Genomic DNA, 20,960 nt, shown 5'->3' with positions numbered 1-20,960 from the left:
TAAAAATTTCCAAGACGGTGATAAGAAATTTTTAGACAAAGAAGAACTGGGGCGGCGGCGGGAGGGAGAGGGTATTAGATATAAGTGAGGATAGATGATTTACAAGTAATTGAGGAAGAGTGGAACATGTATGGCAGGAAAATTCTTGCTAGGCAACTCAGAAACAATGGGACTAATGGGACTTGGAGTCTTCCTGCTAGGGTGAAGTTTCTTCAGGTAATTAAACCAAGACCCCCCACCCCACCCACAAGTTGAGCCAGTGGATCTGTAAAAACATGTGGGTACACTAAGCTCCATATTCATTTCAAGGAATGTTGACAGTTACAGAGGCATATTTAACCTACGACCCTATCAAGTATAGGACATTTTCATCACCCAGAGAGATTCCTAGTGCTCTTTCAGAGTCCATTCACACCACTCACCAGTGGCAACCATTGCTCTGATTTCTCTCACTGAAGATCAACTTGGCCTGTTCTCAAACTACATAAAAGGGTAACCAAACTTGTATTCTTTTATCTGGGATTTTTCCCTCAGCATAATGTTTTTGAAGTTTATCATATTGTGTGTATCAGAAGTTTGTTCGATTTTATTAGGTGAGGTATGAAAGCAACATCTTTGCTTTTGAACTGGATCCTCTTGTCCACACAAGAACATTTACTCAGAAGTGCTTGAGCAGGGCTTTGGGCCACCATCTTATCTCTGTAGGAGCTGCCTCCTCAGGGATACCTTTTTTATCACTGCTTCACTTTGGGGCACAGAACCTGCTGACTTTTCCAATCCTACAAGGCCCAAATTACTGAATTTGTAGTTGACTTAGATGACAATCCACAGGCTGTATTCCTTCCATCTCTGCTTCCAAATTCCCAAGATATTTCCTGAGCCTTCTCTTGTTGACACATGTTAACATTTTGATATTTTCTTCTAGTCATCCTACAGTTATATAAGCTTTGTTTAGCATGTGATCTATCAATATATCATAAATAGTGATTTTTAAAATGTTTTTCCATGGCTGTATTAGGATTCTCCAGATGAACAGAACAAAAGGGTGTGTGTGTGTGTAAAGGGATTCTTAAAAGGAATTGGCTCACATGATTACGGAGACTGACAAGTTCAAAATCTGCAGGGTGGGCTAGTAGTCTGCAGATGCAGAAAAGAGTCTATGTTGTGGGTCAAGTCCGAGGCTGTCTGCTGGCAGAATTCCCTCCTTTTCAAAGGAGGTCAGTCAGCCTTTTCTTTTCAGACCTTCACCTGACTGGATGAGGCCCACCCACATCATGGAGGGCAATCTGCTTTACTCAAAGTCCACCAATTTAAGAGTCACTCATATCCGAAAATACTCTCATAGGAACATCCATAGTAATGTTTAACCAAACATCTGGGCACCATAGCCCAGCCAGGTTGACATATAAAATTAGTAATCACTGGCTTTCTAGCTGTAGTATATGTTTGACTTTGTCCCCTATTGCCTGCTTACTAATAAGCCAGTTCTGCATTTTATTATTTATTTATTTGTTTGATATCTTTTTATTGATTTCAGAGAGGAAGGGGGCGGGAAGGCAGAAACATCAGTGATGAGAGAGAATCATTGATCAGCTGCCTCCTACACACCCCCTACCAGGGATTGAGCTGCAACTGGGGCATGTGCCCTGACTGGGAATGAAACCTTGACCTCCTGGTTCATAGGTCGACGCTTAAACACTGAGCCATAGCAGCTGACCACCAGTTCTGCCTTTTATATCCTGCTGAAACAATTCCACATTTGGTGCCAACTTCAGTATCAGTTAAGTTTTTTTTTTTTTCCCCCCTAATATAACACACAGAGAAAGACACAGAGAGACTCAAAACAATAGTGACTTAAGTGAAAGTCTGAGCAGGTTTCTCAGGGTTGCTCTGGTGACCAGTTGATTGCCAGACTTCACTATTATCAGGGATTCAGGCCGCATCTGTCTTCCACCTCATGGTCCAGGGTTGCTATTCCAGCTCTTGCAGTTTAAAAGAGCATACTGCACATTATTTTCACTCACATCTCATGGGTCAGACTCAGTCATATGGCTGCCTTTAGTGAAAGGCAGTTTAGGAAATTAGCCTTAGCTATGTCCAATTAAAAATCTCATTACTACTAAAGAAAAATGAGAACAGATACTGAAGAACAATTGAAGTATCTGTCACAAGTTGGAAATCCCTTGATCAGAGAACACTGAAAATTAATAAGAAAACCAATTTGAAAGAAGTAGATGACAAAAGTCTCATGTGGACATATTTTCAATGGAGAACTAATTAAATTTGGTAATTGATTGGCTCTGGAGTGGGAAGGAAAAGAACGTGTCAAGGATAACTGGTTAAGAGCATGCTACGTACAGCTCTAGTGTCCAGATTTGAATCCTGGTTTGGACACTTACTAACTGAGTCGTCTTGTACAAGTTGCTTAACTCTCTTACCTGGGTTTTCTTACCTGAAAAGTGAGACTGATAATTCATATCTCAAAACTTAATTGAAAGGTTGAATGAAATAATATGTACAGCACCTAAGCTTAGGAAAATAGATAAAGCAATAATAAAGTTCTAGGGAAAGCAGATTTTTAAGGGATATGAAGAAGAGGAAAGGTACAGAAGGAGGCCAGAAGAAAACTTCAGAAAAGTGGGAGATGGACTAAGAAAGAGTCCCATCCGGGAAGCCAAAGTGGTACAAAGTTTTGAAGTGGAGAACCCAATAGACAGTTATAGTAAGATGAGGGCTGAAAATAAGTCTTTTAACTTAGACTGGTTTTGTACTGACTTTACCAACAAGTTTCTGAGGAAAACATATCTACCTTTTAGAGTTGTGGGAATAAAATTTGGTTAAATGAATTACCAGATTATGTGGAATTAAGAATAATTACCAAATTTAAAAAAATAATAATAATTACCAAATTACTCCAAATTATTTGGAATGTTAATGAAGTAACTACCTTTGAGTTTCTAACTGTTGAGTCTAATTTGTTAAAATTCTTTAAAACTATGATTTAGATGCCAGTCTGTAATGAAAAGCCTCAAATTATGTCTCAGTTTGAGGTACTTTCATTTATCTCATCGTAAATTCTGTGCAATAGCACTTTGATAGGTGAAGGTTGTATGCTCTATAAAAGCAGGTAGCCCAGATTCTCAGGGTACAGTTTCAGACCTATTAATTTTTAGTTCTTTACTAGTATATTAAAAGGGCCTAAAAGTACATAGTTATTCTTTACCTTCAGTGAGTATTTGGGACAGTTGGGAAGATACAATGTATGCATGCAGCGTCCTCTGTCTTATTGCCCCAGATTCCATCTTATTTTAGCAGTGGTAATATTTGCTTCAGGATATGTAGCCCTGGGAAAGTTTTTAGTCCCTTTCCTGGTGTTAGATTAGGTTGGCAGTCTTTGTGCTAAATTAATTGGCTGTGTAACTTCAGACAAGTCACCGAGTCTTTATGACTCCATTTGATAAGTTGGGTCAGACTGTTCACCCTGCACACCTCATAAGGTTTTATTAAGACTCCATGTGTGAAGCACTCTTTAAATTAAGCACCAAATAAACATAAGGTAAAATTCTTAATTACCGTATTTTCTGACATATAAGACGACTTTTTAACTCAGGAAAATCTTCTATACGCCCAGTTGTCTTATACGCCGGAAAATAAGGTAGGCTGATCACCTGTCCCTCACTCGATAACATCAGCATCTCATTTTATTCCTGGACCAAATCCACATTCCCATTGATTCAGGAATATTCTATTCTACTAGAGGCCCGGTGCATGAAATTTGTGCATGGGGGTGGGGGTGTGGGGGTGTGTGTGTCCCTCAGCCCAGCCTGCACCCTCTCCAATCTGGGACCCCTCAAGGGATGTCCGGCTCACAATCCAGGACTGCTGGCTCCCAACCACTCGCCTGCCTGCCTGCCTGCCTGCCTGATTGCCCCTAATCACTTCTGCCTGCCATCCTGATTATCACCCCTAACCACTCCCCTGCCAGCCTGATTGACGCCTAATTGCTCCCCTGCTGGCCCAATGGCTCCTAACTGCCCTTCCTTACCAGCCTGGTTATCCCTAACTGCCCTGCCCTGCCAGCCTGGTTGCCCCTAACTGTCCTCCCCTGCAGGCCTGGTCCCCCCTAACTGCCCTCCCCTGCAGGCCTGGTCCCCCGCAACTGCCCTCCCCTGCAGGCCTGGTCCCCCCAAATTGCCCTCTGCTGCAAGCCTTGTCTCTCCCAACTGCTCTCCCCTGCCGGCCTTGTCCCTCCCAACTGCCCTCCCCTGCAGGCCTTGTCCCTCCCAACTGCCCTTCCCTGCAGGCCTGGTTGTCCTCCAACTGCCCTCCCCTGCTGCCCTTGTCTCTCCCAACTGCCCTCCCATGCAGGCCTTGTTCCTCCCAACTGCCCTCCCCTGCTGGCCTGGTCGCTCCCTACTGTCCTCCCCTGCTGGCCTGGTCACCCTAACTGTCCTCCCCTGCTGGCCTGGTTGCCCTCAACTGCCTTCCCCTGCTGGCCTGGTTACCCCCAACTGCCCTCCCCTGCAGGCCTAGTCCCCCCCAACTGCCCTCCCCTTCTGGCCTGGTTGCCCTCAACTGCCCTCCCCTGCAGGCCTTGTTCCTCCCAACTGTCCTCCCCTGCAGGCCTGTTCTCCCCCAACTGCCCTCTCTTGCAGACCTGGTCCCCCCAACTGCTCTCCCCTGCTGGCCTAGTCGCCCTCAACTGCCCTCCCCTGCAGGCCTTGTTCCTCCCAACTGCCCTCCCTTACAGGCTTGGTCCCTCCCAACTGCCCTCCCCTGCTGGCCTGATTGCCCACAACTGCCCTCCCCGGGTAGTCATCTTGTGTGTTGGAGTGATGGTCAATTTGCATATTACCTCTTTATTATATAGGATTCTATTCTGTTCTATTCTATTCTATTCTATTCTATTCTATTCTATTCTATCCTATCCTATCCTATCCTATCCTATCCTATCCTATCCTATCCTATCCTATCCTATTTTGAAAATAATAATTTCCTCATGGAAGAATGTGGACAGTGTCCTCTATAAGCATTTCGCCTTCTTAGTTTTAGATTTAGTTCAATTGTCAGTTAAGATACAAAGACTGCCCGAGCTTTCATACATTTTTTTTCATTTTATTAATTATAAAACTGTTTTCCTCATAAGTTGTAAGTGACCTTATAAAGTAGCTTTATATAGAATCTCTGAAATATCAATTGAATTAAATGGTTACAAAGAACCAATTGCAGGATTGATGCTCCTATGGTTTTAAAATTTTTAAATTACTACAGTCATACTTCGTTTTAAAAAATGTTTAGTGCCAGAGTTTCTAAGATAGGGGGGACAGGGACAGGCTTGCTAATTAATATTGTGACCATAAGGAATCTTTAAGTCTATTTCACTTGATTGCTTCCCCATATTTACATCTGAAAGAATGGTAGCTGTTGCCTTGATGCAGGGGTCCTCAGACTTTTTAAACAGGGGGCCAGTTCACTGTCCCTCAGACCATTGGAGGGCCGGACTGTAGTTTAAAAAAAACTATGAACAAATTCCTATGCACACTGCACATATCTTATTTTGAAGTAAAAAAACAAAACGGCAAAAACACCCGCATGTGGCCCGCGGGCCATAGTTTGAGGATGCCTGCCTTGATGCTTTAATTGTAATAGAAAAGTCAGGAAGAAAGATAAAGAATAAATATATTAATTGCAGTAATGTTTAGCTGTAATCTTAAATTTTTCAAGAGTATAGGCATGTATGATTGCTTTACTTCTGCATCACAAATTATAGGAGAGACAGTAGTTGTAGCTTGAAACATGTTACGAGGAAGACATAAAAAGAAGTTATATATCTCCTGATGATAAATCAGGAGGAATTAATGAAAAGCGGGAAAAGTTACTTTCTGCTTTGGACAAAAGATGGCACTATTGCTGTGCTAAGTATTTTCTTCTGCAATTTGGGCTCAGTCTTTTTAAATGCAGAAAACAGTAAAATTTAGTGATCTAATTTATACTGACCCTCCCAATAGAATGCTAGATTTCTAATCAAGGACCTGAAGAATGGACCAGAAGAGTGGAATTTATATTTCAAAAATTGTTAGCTTGTTTTAATAGCTAAGTATAAAAATAACATTCTCTGAGACTCAGAGATTTGCCATAGGAACAACAGGACACCTTGCCTCATGTTTTCAGTTATCATTAAGTTTGAAATACCCTCCCTCTGGAACTTGGACAATTGTCAGGGTTCCAAGATGTTTTAGTTTTTTTTTTGTTTGTTTGTTTAGTTTTTCAAGGTCATTGAACTTAATGCTTTCATTAGGATAACACTTATTTTTTTCAAGTTATTACAATTAGGTAATTATTTTTCTTTTATTTTCCTGGGTCATTATATTTTACTTACTTGATAGTTGGAAAGCTACATGGACTATAAATCTGGAAATATAAAAGTAGTCTCTCTTCTGCTGGGAAAGCAGCACTTTCTCATGTTGTTTCTAAGCCAGTATCTTAAATGACTCTTGGGACTTAGTTCTCTATTTTTTTCTAAGCAGATCTTTCAAGGATGGAGAAATTTAGTGAAAGCACTGAACAAAAAGACAAAATGAACTCCTGAAAAAATGCCTTTATTATTGATTGTACAAACTGTTCTTTAAAAAATAAACACATTGCCCAGCCAGTGTGGTTCAGTGGTTGAGCATGGACCTATGAACCAGGAGGTCACAGTTCGATTCCCAGTCAGGGCACATGCCCAGGTTGCGGGCTCGATCCCCAGTAGGGGGCATGCAGGAGACAGCTGATCAATCTCTCATCTCTCCTTCTCCTTTCCTCCCTGAAATCAGTTAAAATATATTAAAAAATAATAACAAACATACAAATTAAAACACTTTTTTTTGCTGAGTAGGGTTGGAGGAGGCTGCAGAGGGAGCCTTGATGCACTGAGAGAACACAAAACAATCCAGTTTTCCTTCTTACTTTGTGTTAGAATAAGAAAACACTGATGGATTCCTGCATCTAGACTGCAGATTTGCCTATCTGATGCTATTTAAGTTAACATTTAAATAGTTAACTTTTAAAAAGTAGTTAAGCCGAAACCGGTTTGGCTCAGTGGATAGAGCATCGGCCTGCGGACTCAAGGGTCCCAGGTTCGATTCCGGTCAAGGGCATGTACCTTGGTTGCGGGCACATCCCCAGTAGGGGGTGTGCAGGAGGCAGCTGATCGATGTTTCTCATCGATGTTTCTAACTCTCTATCCCTCTCTCTTCCTCTCTGTAAAAAAATCAATAATATATATTTTTTAAAAAAAGTAGTTAAATTGAGCTTTCATCATATAACTATGTGGCTAGGTTATTATGTTGATAGAGTATATAATATATTTATAACTCATTTGAATCTAAAATACAAGAACAAAATATTATTCCAAACCTTTGAGGCCAGATGTGTTTCAGAATCCCACATTTTTTTGTTTTGTTTTTAAAAAGGTAATGATGTACATATTTGGTGTATCACATCACCAGCTTCCCCAGTAGTGTCTAGGGCAGCAAGCACCCTGAAATAAAAAATAAATATGTTTTCAGCAAAATGTATGAAGAGTTATACCACAGGAGGTAAGTCTTGACCATAAATAGCTTTACATCAGTTTAGGTCAGATTTTGAGGCTAAATGAGTTTTCCACAAACTTAAGAAAAAAATGTAGGTTGCATAGCTTCTTGGCCTTCACAACTGTGTGTAAATACTATTCAGTCTACTCTGCAAACTGCCAAAAATCAGTAAGGTTTTCTGTTTGTAAATAGGGAAATTTTAATTTAACATTATATTATTTTTAACTAGAGGCCTGGTGCACGAAATTCGTGCACGGAGGGGGGTGTTCCCTCAGCTCTGCCTGCACCCTCTGCAATTCAGGACCCCTACATGTTTTTCTTATCTAGCTAACCTCTTCACATTTAAAAAAATTAACTGAAATATCACCTACTCTAGGAAATCCTCTTTGAACAAATGTCTTTACAATCTGTATTAAGTATTTTCATAGTATACCATTCTTTTTCTTTAACAGCTACTTAGAGTGGATGCAATGTGGTTTTCATTCTTGCATCTGAATTTTTTCTTCTTGCTCTTGTAATAGCAAAGCTTATCTAATTTACATTCGCCCTTCAAGGACTTATACTTGGTTCAGTTTCTAGTTGGCTCCCTGCTTTTTTTTAAGCAATAAATTTGGGTTATGATAGTAAGCCTCACTTATAATCAAGCCTGTAGGTCTCTCTATCTGAATATTTTTATAATACCTATCACTTTAGCATACCAGAGATTGTGTTCATTTATAGAAAATAACAATAAATGTCACCTGATCATTTGATCTTCTAGTAATATTTTATAGCAAGATGTATTATTCTAGTAATTTAACTATTACAAAACTGAGATGTACAGAAATAAATGACATTGAACAATAAAGAATGACTCAAATATCAAAGCATAGTACACTTAGGGCCTCCCTTGTCCTGTGCCACAGATATCATAGCATAGTACACAGTTCACATGGAACTCAGCTTCCTTTAAAATAGGAAGGGATGCTATACTCATGAAGCAGCTACCTCCACACATTTTTTATTTATTTAATTCATAGCACATGCTCTTAGTACTAATTAGTGAAAAATCATCCTAGCAATTGCCTCTGTTCCTCTCTGTATTATTGCCTTACATTCTGATGTTATTACTGCGCTTTTATCATCCACTCTCTCTAATAAGATTGTGAATTTTTTAAGGGCAGAGATCATGACTTGAGCTTGTGTCTCTCTGTCATGGTGCCTAGATAAATACTCAAATGCCATCCAGTCCAAATGACTGTGATGAGAGAGGCCCACTGTTGATGGAGACCTCTGATTTTTATTTAAGGGCCTCACTCATTCTGTGCCTTTACAGAGGGGTGAGTAGGGGCTGAGGGAATTTGAGGAAACCCAGACAGAATTCTCCTCTTAAAAGATTTTGCTAAGCTGGCAACCGGGACCGCTGGGCATTTGTCCAATTAAAACCCGGACACACAGCAATAACAAAGGCACTGGTCTCCTACTGCCAATGCGTGGGGATCAAACCCCAGCCTGCAGGACCATGCTGCTGGGTAGACCTGGGCTGGTGCTCCTAACTCTGGGGAGAGGGAGACTTCCCATGGCTGCAGGCTAGAGGCCCTGGACTCTGGAACAGGTCCATAGCGCAGGTTGGTCAGCTGAGCGGCTTCTTCGCCTGGGATTGCAGGGCGGCTTGGCCAGGCTCTGCCTGGCCTGTTCACCCCATGATTGCGGGTCAGCTCGGCCTGGCCTGTTCTCCCCATGATCGCTGGGCAGATCCACCTGGGCTCTTCGCCCCATGATCGCAGGGCAGCTTGGCTCCGGGCTCTTCACCCAGTGATCGCAGGGTGGCTTGGACCCGGGCAGGTGGTAGGGCGGCTTGGACCCGGGCAGGTGGTGGGGCGGCTTGGACCTGGGCAGGCGGCATCGGGTGTCGCCTGCTTAGGTTCAAGCCGCCTGATGCTGCCTGCTCGGGTCCCCATCTCAGCTTGGATCCGCCTGCGGCTTCGCTGCCCCCTGCTGCCTGCAACTTGGATTCCATGGGCCGACTGCAGCTTGGATCCCATGGGCCGCATAGGACCTCTGCCTGTGCCGCATGCATATGCAAATTTACCCGCCATCTTTGCTGGGTTAATTTGCATATCATTCCTGATTGGCTGTGGGCTTAGCGGAGGTATGGTCAATTAGCATTTTTCTCTTTTATTAGTGTAGATGGTTTTATTTTTAAAAATATGTGTTGTTCTGTTTTATTAACTACGTGGTTCAAGCACAGAATGTATTTCAGCCGATTCCATAAATACTGAAAGACAATCAAAGATTTGGAGAAATGTGTACAGCCAATCTCTGCCATAAAGCAACAGGGTATCAGGCATACATTCTGCTGTAAGAAAACCATCATTCTTCTTCTGTTAGGAGTACTTTGGGTAAAAGCATTTCCCATTCTATTTTATGCTATATTATTAATCAAGGTCAGTTTTATTTTCTGCAACAGTGTTGTGAGATAGAATCTTATTTCTTATTTCAAGTAGGGTTAAGTCTAATCAGCACTTAGATAAGAGGCTTCTGGGAGGAACATATATGTTTCAGGAAAATGAGTGAAGGATTGTATTATGTGTCAAGTCTGCTTCCCCCAGCCCTGTATTATAGTTGGACATTGTGTATTGAATAATGTATACTATAAAACCTGAGATGATGTCTACTAGTTCCCATTTCTGTTTAAAATATTAGGTTTGCCTTCTCCCTAATCTGATCAGAATAATACTTTTGCTTCATCTACTGTAGTTAGTTATGATATCTTCTGTATGATTAGAAAGCTCTGCTAACCCTCTTTTTAGCATCACTCATAATTCAATGGTAAATAATTCCAATCATAATACAACTTGTTATTTAGTAATTTCATGAATATAGTTAGTGGTGTAGTACAGATGAATAATAATCCATTACTCAGGATCTTCTTAAGCCATAAAACATATAGTCATTAAAAAATCAGGGGGTACGGCTCATTTGGAGATTAGCATAAGATAGCATTATGCCAAAATGGATGTTGCTTAGTTAGTTGTTTGGTTTTCCTTCCTCTTATTTAAAAATAAACATAAGAATAACTTTGCATGGCACAGAAATTGACACAAGCATTGAGAACTCTTTGCCTTCTTTGCTATCAGAACCTAGATCCAACATCTCTTATTTTTCTTCTGTGATCCGGACTTACCTTTTTATATGGTCACTAGAGGCCCAGTGCATGAAAATTCATTCATTGGAGGGGGGATCCCTCAGCCCGGCCTGCCCCCTCTCACAGTCCGGGAGCCCTCAGGGGCAGGAGGTGACCCAGCAATCAGGGGAAGGTGATGCCCCATCACACCTCTGCTGCTGCCACTGCTGGCACTGCAAGCCTCGGCCGGCCCTGGGTGGCTGGCAGCCACTATCCGAGGCTTGCCTGCGCCTTGGGCCAGCCTGGGCGGCTGGGGGCTGAGGAGACTGGGGGACTCTGGAGGCAGGTGCGTGGAGCAGCTGGGCCTACCTTGGGATAGGCCAGGCCTTGCCACACACCTGCCACCCCAGTGGGGATGAGAGGACTGGGCGCTGCCATCTTGTGGCTGTGGGCACCGCCATCTTTGAGGGTGTGGCAGTCAATTAGCATATTCCCTCCTTATTGGCTGTGGGTGCTGCCATCTTGAGGGCGGGGTAGTCAATTAGCATATTCCCTCCTTATTGGCTGCGGGCGCCACCATCTTTGTGATGGTGTGAGGGTCAATTAGCATATTCCCTCTTTATTAGATAGGATTACCACAACTTTGCCAGAGTATTAGTGCTACTCCAGTCTCTCTAACTACTAAATGTTTTTTGTTTTTTTTCTTACCTTCCAGAATTTTTAATTTCTTACTGGCTTGTTAAGAACTACTAAGTAGTATCTTTCTTCCTTTCTTATCATTTCTCTCCAGAGCAACACAATCTTTCTCACACCCTACTGCCTGTCTTCTAAATACATACACAGTCTTCTTTTTATGATTTGGATGAAACATATAATAATAGTTACTAGAATCTGATGGATTGTTTCAAAACATGTGTGAATTGTTATGGAAGCAGATGATTTATCCTAGGCACTACTGTAGTGGGCAAAGTATTATATATTTAGGTACTTATATTTATGTGTTAATTTTCATTTACTATATGTAAAACACTACATTTATCTTTTTTTTTTTTTTTTTTTTTGTAAGAGAACATTTATTGTGTAAATATAGAGGTAGAAAAAGAAATTCCTAGAAGAAATGGGCTTGGGAAACGCGTTATGGAGGTAAAGGAAGGGCCCTTGGAACTTGGGAGTGAGGGAGCTTATGGTAAGAGGCCTTGGGGGTGGGGAAGAGGAAGGGTGGGAAAAGACAGGGGCATGCTCCCAGGAGGGAGAGTGCACAGGGAAATCCTTCCTGAGGATTTTAAGGGTGGAGATTTTAGGGGAGATCCTAGGGAAGATCTCAGTAGCATATTGAGCAGTTTTTCATGTGTGTCCTTTCAGGGTTGTGGTCTCCACTGATTGATTGGCTGGCACCAGGGCAGGGGGTCATTATTCAGTGCAGCTTGTCCTGACATTAGCAGTGGCTGGTTTTTCTGTCTTTTGATTTTTATTGCAATACCAAAAGTATTGATTTTAAATCATTTGATTATAGAGTGGTTAATACTCTAGCCTTAATTAAAATTGAGTACCTAGTGCCATTTATGTATCAAAAACAAAGAAACTCTTTTGTGTATTTATAAATGCTAATGTAGAGATAGATTTACACTTCCTGCAAAACCAGTGTGGACCTCAGTATGAACTGGTTCAATTCATGAGAAAAATGCCTTCTATGGCATAACATATTTCTTAGTATAGAAAAGTCTTGGCTATATGAATCCTGGGAGAGATTTTTTCCCCTCACATTGCCTACTTTCCTTGATCTTTGAATACAAATTATGGTATTTTTAAAATGTATAAGTACTACCAGCAAAAGGATAGAAATGGTATTTAAAGAACAGTTATGAACAGCACAACAGCAACAGCCATTTGACAGGAATCCCTAACACTTGCCCTAGGGTGTTGAGATTAACCCAATTTGTAAAAAAGCTTTTCCTTGTTTAGAAATTAATGAGACCAGTTAAACTATACCAACCTAATTTTAGAAAGATAAATTATGAATGTTGGAATGAAAACAAAGCAGAAGAATTAGCCAACATTGGCAACATTATAGAAATTAATTTAAATTTGCATCAAGCCAGAAACTTATTGTTTGTGAATGATGAGGCTTCTGTATACTTTTGTATAACTGTAATGAGAAAGAATTATACTTACTTGATTAAGGACTGGCTTTGCTAATTGTGAAACTAGGATAAAAAAAAAAGTCTTTTTACTATAAGTTTCAGATATCTGTATTCATATCTGCCTATATCCCTTGCACAATACTCTAACTTTTTAAAAGAAAGTCTTTTGTCCATTGCTGTAGTCAGTTGAAAGTGATCCAAATTGAGTGAAGCTGTAACTTAGACAATTGTAGCAAAATATACTGATGCCTTAGTATATCTTTATATATAAAAAAAAAATCACCGAGTGTGTATCTGTTTCTTATTGCTGCTATAACAAATTACCACAATTTTAGTGGCTTAAAATAACACAGATGTATTATCTTACACTTCTAGACGTCAAAACTTTAAAATCAAGGTGCTGGCAGAGCTGTGTTCCTTCTGGAAGCTGTAGGGGAGTGCAATTGACAGAACGTTTGTGTCCTCCCCAAATTTATATGTGGAACTCTAATCCCAAAGGTGATGGTATTAGTTAATGTCGACTTTGGGAGGTGCTTAGGTTATGAAGGTGGAGCCCTCGTGAGTGGGATTAGTGCCCTTATGAAAGAGCCTGGAGAGAGGTCCTCTCCCCTTTCACCATGTGAGGACACAGTGGCCATCTCCGAACCAGGAAGCATGTCTCCACCAGATGTCAAACCTACCAGTACCTTGATCTTGGACTTTCCAACCTCCAGAACTGTGAGGAATAAATGTTTATTGTTTAAACCACCTCGTCTATGGAATTTTTGTTATAGCAGCCTGAACTGACCACACAGGTAAAGCCAGTTGATAATCATTTTCTTACCTTTTCCATCTTCTAGCAACAGCCTGCATTCCTTGGCTCCTGGCCTGTTGCTGGCTGCAATCCTGCCATTCCAACCGTAGCACCAGTTATCACCTTTCTTTCTCTGACTTTCTTACTTCTCTTTTCCATATCTTTGTGAATACGTTAAGCCCACTCAGATAATCCAGAATCTTTCCATCTCAAGAACCTTAATTTTATCACATCTGCATATATCCTTCTGCCATGTAGATCTTTATTGTTAAATCTCAATTATTGGGGATGCACTCTAATTGTTTAAATATAGATGTGAGACATGGAGCTGACTGGACTCAAATCCAGTAGAGGTTCTGGAATATGATATTTTTTTAAATTTACTGATTAGTAGAGGTTCTGGAACATGATTTTTTTAAAGTTACTGATTAGTAATTGCTCTGGGGTTAACACCACAGCATCAAGATTAAAACTTTTTTAGTTTTATGTCTCAGTAGATCACCTTGCCTCTCACTCTGCTCTTCTTATTGAGGCTATCATGAACTTTCTTTAAAAACAAAGATTTTTTGATTTGAGAGAAATAGAAACATTGATGAGAGAGAAACATCAACATCGATGGGCTGCCTCCAGGGATGGAGCCCGCAACCTGGGCATGCGCCCTGATGGGGAACCGAACTGGCCACCTCCTGGTGCATGGGTTGAAGCTCAACCACTAAGCCACACCACCCGGGCCTATCATGAACTTTCACTACCTTAAAACATCCTGGTTTCCTATCCATGCTCCCATCCTGTTTCTCATGAAGAGCTGAACCCCATCTTTTCAAAACCTAACTTCTCCATTTGTAGTCTGAAACCTGGTACTGCTCTTCTCCTGGGTCTGCATTTATAAATATTTGTAAGTCTTCTCTTTCAAACAAACAGACAGACAGATAAATCTTTCTTTCTATCTTTTCCCTGAAGCTACTCTTTCATCTAGTGAAGACTTAATTTCTTTTTAAATTTCTGCCTCCCTTTAAATAGGCATTCTCTGAGGGTCTGTCTGTAGTCCACTTTTTTCTTTTCTTGCTCTTTTCCTGGGAAATCCTACTTAGTCCCATGACTTCAACTATCACTGAGCCCTAATTTTTTTCCTGAAGATCAGCTGCTCTGTTCCACCTACCCATACATACCACTCAATATAGTAAAAAATAAACCCATTTTTTCATCATGTTCTACCCCCATCCTCCTATCCTTAAAAGATCAAGAGTGAACAAATCAAATACACTGTCTTTCCCATGTTGATTGATTTGATTACCATTTTCCTAGTCACCCAGGGATACGTTAGACAGAAATAGTTGTGAGGCTAGCAAACATCCAGAGTTATTGCAATCTGAGTCAGGATTGCAAAAAACTTTAAAGTATGTAAGCTTCCTTGCCCTCAAACGCCGTAGCTTGCTTTTAATGTGCCTAACCAATCTAATGCATTTTCCTGATTACATGCAGGTCTGCAATTAAGGCGTTGCGTCCTGGAGGGTTACTTGTGTACTCTACATGCACACTTTCCAAAGCAGAAAATCAGGATGTGATCAGTGAAATTTTAAATTCCTGCCGTGATATCATGCCTGTGAACATAGAGGAAATGGCAAGGACTTGCTCCCAAGACTTCGCATTTGCTCCCACTGGCCAGGAGTGTGGGCTCTTGGTGATTCCAGAAAAGGGCAAAGCGTGGGGCCCCATGTACGTAGCCAAATTGAAAAAATCATGGACAGTATGAACTTGGTGATGTGCAATTTACTATTGTCAATGTACTATTGTATTTATTTTTCTGGACTCTCTACTTGTGAACATTTAAATAATTACGGAGTCAGTTTCCCTGGATGTTTTGGAATCCTACTTAGTACTCTAGCATCTCAGAGTTTAGGCTTGAGAATTTTCCAGGTGTATATATTTTTCCTAGAAATACATCCACAGCAGTGATTTAAGGTGGTGCAGATGGTGTTTATTCTGTATAATAAAATTGCTTTTACTTGGCATTTTGTAGTTAAATTAATCTACATGGTTTTGTGCATAGGATGTTTAGAAGTACATTCTTTCCATGAGGTTGGTACTTTGAACCTTTAAAAATGCACATTTGCTGTCCCTTTTATAATTTTTCTCCTTATCAAATATACAGATTCTTTGAGAGTTTTCTTCCCCCTTTTTCTTAAGAACTGATTGGTATTCTGAGACTAACTTCTTAAGCAGCTCTATTTCTAGTTCTAGCAAAATATGTTTCCTTCTTAAGTTGTTTTTTGTTAAGGACTGTCTTCTGTTTACTGCAAAGGTCAGTGACTCTACTGACACCAGCTTTATTTCTCCACGTTTTTGTATTCACAAATACAAATTGAAAGGGGGAATTATGTTGAAAGGCCATTAGAAGAGCAGATTCACATGCACATGTTTGACTTTCGACATTCAGCTTGTAGAATAATGGAGTCTATCCAGCAGACTATAAAGCAAGTGCTTGAAACAAAACCAGAATGATTAATAACTGCAATAACTGAACTATATTTGGAGAGTTTTGTTACATAATTGCAGTTATAATGAGCACCACTGAATCTGATTATCTTACAGTTGCAATCTGGAGGGGCTTTTTATTTCACTCTGTTATGAAATGTTATAAGAGAGTATGATGTCACATGTTAATGCACAAGAGGGAGATGCGTAATGAGAGTGGATTATACTATTACCAAAACCCAATACATTTACTAAGTGGCTCTCCCTGTTTATATATATCTTGGGAATGTTGTACACATTTCTGTATATGTACTTAGAGTTTTAGTTTCAGGGTGGATCATGTGTTTTCTCTAGAAATTGCTTCACTTAGAGTCTAAACATATTTTTCCAACTGTTAAGAAAAAGTATACACACTTCAAAAGATTATATCATTTTGGAAATATGCATTAAAAAACCCCACCTCTGACTATATAAATATAAAATTCTGCTGAAGTTGAATATTTTTGAATTGTTTATTCTATTCTGTTCACGTAAATAGACTACCTATTAACTTTTTATTTTTATTTTGCAAGCATATATAACTGGGTTACTGTAACTGGGAAGTCTGAGGAAGAATGTTTATTCTATACCTTCATTCCATTAATCTTTTTATTTTTTTAGAATGCTTCATGAATTTGCATGTCATCCTTGCACAGGGGCCATGCTAATCTTCTCTGTATCGTGCCAGTTTCAGTATATGTGCTGCTGAAGCGAGCGCAACCATTTTTTTCTTTATATCTATTCAATATGTCTAAAGGAAAGCTGGATCTCTTAGATTCAATCAGATATACTGAGTTAATAAAGAAGATTAATGATAATGGAAAAATATATTTGTTTGTATGTGTGTGCTTATTAATTTTTTTCAATATGAAATCCTGTCTTTAGATACTATAGGTTTAAAAAGTGCATTCATTCTGAGTAGGTTAATCACAAAGTAAAATTCCACAGTGCACTTTATTGAATGTCATTATTTCACCAACACAATGCCATGAAGCCTATTCTGAGTACTTAGTGTGCCATTGGATTAGACCTTCCTATGATTACTTCAAAAATGCAACTACATATGTGTATATAAATATCTCACTTTATTATTAACAATCATTATAATGAAACAGCTGACCTATATCTATTGACCACTAAATATTTGATTAAGTATATATAACTTTAAAAAAGATAGATAGCTTTTTTGATCTTTTAAACAGTCTCAGGAGTGATCATTGTAACTACCTTTTGTAGATGAGAAAACGAAGCTCAGTGCTATTCTTGGGTCCAAGATTAAAACTCGCTTCAAAGGTCAGGCCCTTGTCCCTTTCTGCACTATGCTGTCTCACAGGATATCTAATCTAATAATAGACAAATATGCAAATTGACCATACCTCCGACACACCCACAAGCCACGCCCACCAGCCACGCCCACCATCCAATCAGAGCGAGTATGCAAATTAACCCAAACCAAGATGGCTACAGCCACAGAGAGCAAGGTTTCCTAGGTAACAGAGGAGGCCAAGCTTTCCGCCTGCCATTTCCAGGCCTAAGCCTCCACTCAAGCTACAAAGTTTCAATTATAGAAGGTAAACAAATTCAAACAAATGGCGGCAGAATGGAGCTTGAGAGAGCAGGCCAGGGTTGCCGGCGGCAACAGGGGAAGCAAAGCTTTCCACACACCCTGGCCGGGCTCACCTGCTTAAGGCAACAAAGTTTCAATTATAACCCCAACACAATGGCTGCGGCCTAGGAGGGAGCCCCAGGCTTGGCTTGGCTCCGTTCCAGGCTACAAAGTTTCAATTGTAGAAGGAAAATAAATTCCAGATACCAGGGCCTCCGCTTGGGTTACCAGGGGGCATGGCCGGCCTGCAAACCACCACAGGCCCCTCGCTCAGGCCGCCCCACACCCACCTGATCTGGGACGCCCTTCAGGGCAAACCAGCTGGCCCCCACCCCTGTACCAGGCCTCTATCCTATCTAATAAAAGAATAATATGCAGATTGATCATCACTGCAACACACAATATAGCTGCCCCCATGTGGTCAAAGATCCTGCCCCCATGTGGACACAAGATGGCCACCACAAGAATGCCAGCAGGAGAGGGCAGTTGGGAGGCACCCGGCCTGCAAGGGAGGGCAGTTGTGAGGGATCAGCCCTGCAAGGGAGGGCAGTTGAGAGGGACCAGGCCTGCAAGAAAGGGCAGTTGGAGGTGATCAACCCTCCAGGAGAGGGCAGTTAGGAGTGACCAGGCCGGCAGAGGAGGGAAGTTGGGGGCAAATAGGCTGGCAGGGGAGCTGTTAGGCATCAATCAGGCTGGCAGCAGAGTAGTTAGGGGGTGATCAGGCTGGCAGGCAGAAGTGGTTAGGGCCAATCAGGAAGGCAGGCAGGCAAGCAGTTGGGAGCCAGCAGTCCTGGATTGTGAGAGGGATGTCCGACTGCCCGTTTAGGCCCGATCCCACTGGGATCGGGCCTAAACGGGCAGTCGCACATCCCTCAAGGGGTCTCATATTGGAAAGGGTACAGGCTGGGCTGAGGGAGAACCCCCCTCTGTGCACGAATTTCGTGCACCGGGCCTCTAGTAGGTTATAAGAACCCTCAGGGTTACCCACTGGCTTTACCCTTATTCTCCATTGCTCAGTTTTCTAAAGCAATTCCCTATCCACAGGTCATCTAAGGGTTAGTCAATATTTGTGTTTTTTTTTAACCCCAAATATTTCAGGGTGTGTTCTAAAGAAGTACTTCTTGTGATTGTCATACCCAGAAATATCCCAAGGACATACTCTGTGCCTTCCTTTTCTTTGCAGATGCTGAACTGAAGAATAGAAATTTGGAGCAGCCTTGCAATGTCAATTGAAAAGCAAGGAGTAATTGATATTACTTTCTGTGGCATTGAGTTACTTTCAAAATAGCTTTATAAAAATTTAGGTTGCTTACCAACACATTAACTTCTCTCTGCCATCAGCACACTGAACAGCCACTAGTTTCAGAAATAGACTATGAATAAATGTAATGCATTTAAATGGTGTGTACTGAATTTTTAAAGCATCAGATACTATCTGTGGTTTGGAATCAAGGCAGTCTGCAGTCCTTTTATCCAATTATATATATCCATCTAGCCTTATGCTCAAGATTGCATGTTATCCCCTTAGCAGTATTGTGAAAAATATCCTTTTATACAGGGTGAGTAGACATAAAATAATAGAGACCAGACCACTGGCTATGCAACTAAATTAAATTATCGCAAATCTAATAGGCCCTTACCCAACTAGGCTGTATCTTGGGAGATAAGCATCAGATAATCTGCATAGGCTAATGTAACTCATCTGGAAAACAAAGAAAATATTGGAACCAATAGCAACACTTTTATTAGATACCTGGAAGTCCTTTGATGCAATTGAATGGGCTACTTGTATTATGTGCTAGGTAAATTTGACTTTGGGGACAAATATAACAGCACAATTTATTTTCAACCCATTTATATGGTTCAAATCAATGGTTTATAGTCTCCCTTACCTTATTACTGCATTATGGAGGGAAGAAAGGATGGTGCCCATGACTGATGCAACTCTTCAGGCTGACATTGAGCTATGATATCACCCAGGTCCCATGGGTATCTGAAGGGTATTCAGATGAAAGTTCATAAGTTAACTAATATCTGCTGATAATCTACTTTCCGTTCCAAAAGCCCTAACAACATCTGTCCTGAAAACATTAAAAGTAATGTCATAATTTGAAGTGGCTTCAGGCTACAAAATTATTGGGTGTGAATCAGAAATACTATTTTTACAAATGAATGTTTTCATATTTTTCAAGTAAATACCCAGTAGAGGAATTGCTAGATCATATGGTAGCTATATTTTTAATTTTTAAAGGAACTTCCATACTGTTTTCCATAGTGGCTGTATCAATTTACATTTTATATACCTGAAATTTATATAATGTTATTAACCAACTAGAGGCCTGGTGCAGGAAATCCGGGATCCCTCTCACAATCCTGGACCACTGGCTCCTAATCGCTCACCTGCCTGCCTGACCGGTCACCCCCAACTGCCCCCCTCTGCTGGCCTGGTTGCCCCTCACAGCCCCCCTACCCCCACCCCCCCAGCCTGGTCACACCACACAGCCTGCTTGTTCAGTCATTTGGTTGTCCCTCACTAACCCCCCTGCTAACCTGGTCGTAGGCAGCCATCTTGTGAGGACAGGAGGGTTAATTTGCATATTACCTCCTTAGTATATAGGCCATTACTTCAATAAATTTAAAAAAAGAAATACTATTTTGATAGAATAGTTTCTATTCATATTATTGTATGACATTTAAAATAAATTAAAAAAAGAATTGATTTGGGATTCTCATTAGGAAATGCTTAAACAATAGAGTAAAAAAAAAAAAAAAAAAAAAGTAAAAATTGACCTGTAATTCAGTAGTAAGGTTTTTAAGAAAATAGGTTTCTCCGGGTGAGACCATGCGTCCCTGGATCCGGATGAGGCCTCGTGCACCTAGGCCCGGGTGAGCCCAAGTGGCCCTGGGTCTGGGAGAGGCCAAGCGTCCCTGGGTCCGGGTGAGACCATGTCGCCCTGGATCCGGATGTGGCCTCGTGCACCTAGGCCCGGGTGAGGCCACGTGCCCCTGGGTCTGGGAGAGGCGAAGCGTCCCTGGGTCCGGGTGAGACTATGTGTCCCTGGATCTGGGTGAGGCCTCGTGCACCTAGGCCCGGGTGAGCCCAAGTGGCCCTGGGTCTGGGAGTGGCCACACGTTCCTGGGTCTGGGTGAGACCATGTGTCCCTGGATCCGGATGAGGCCTCGTGCACCTAGGCCCGGGTGAGCCCAAGTGGCCCTGGGTCTGGGA

At 41.2% G+C, this 20,960-nt stretch overlaps 1 protein-coding gene and 1 non-coding gene across 3 annotated transcripts in view; one reads left to right on the top strand and one right to left on the bottom strand.

The window, feature by feature from the left end:
- Positions 1-19,113, top strand: part of NSUN3 (NOP2/Sun RNA methyltransferase 3) — a 72,704-nt gene extending 53,591 nt beyond the window's left edge. Inside the window, exons 6-7 of one of the 2 annotated variants that reach the window (XM_054714062.1) lie at positions 15,097-15,330; positions 18,918-19,113. In XM_054714062.1, coding sequence (XP_054570037.1) covers positions 15,097-15,330; positions 18,918-18,924 — 241 coding nt within the window. In that variant the 3' untranslated portion in view covers positions 18,925-19,113. Of the gene's footprint in view, positions 1-15,096; positions 16,999-18,917 lie in introns of those variants that run through there. The other variant, XM_008155580.3, reaches the window with a different exon arrangement.
- On the bottom strand, positions 16,740-16,846 carry LOC114227794 (U6 spliceosomal RNA). Its single transcript, XR_003613869.2, has one exon. It is a non-coding gene; the product is annotated as a U6 spliceosomal RNA (small nuclear RNA).
- Positions 19,114-20,960: the final 1,847 nt, after the last annotated feature.

Source organism: Eptesicus fuscus, chromosome 3 (genome assembly GCF_027574615.1).
Source record: "Eptesicus fuscus isolate TK198812 chromosome 3, DD_ASM_mEF_20220401, whole genome shotgun sequence".
Taxonomy (NCBI): Eukaryota; Metazoa; Chordata; class Mammalia; order Chiroptera; family Vespertilionidae; genus Eptesicus; species Eptesicus fuscus.
This window is presented reverse-complemented; position numbering and strand designations above follow the sequence as displayed.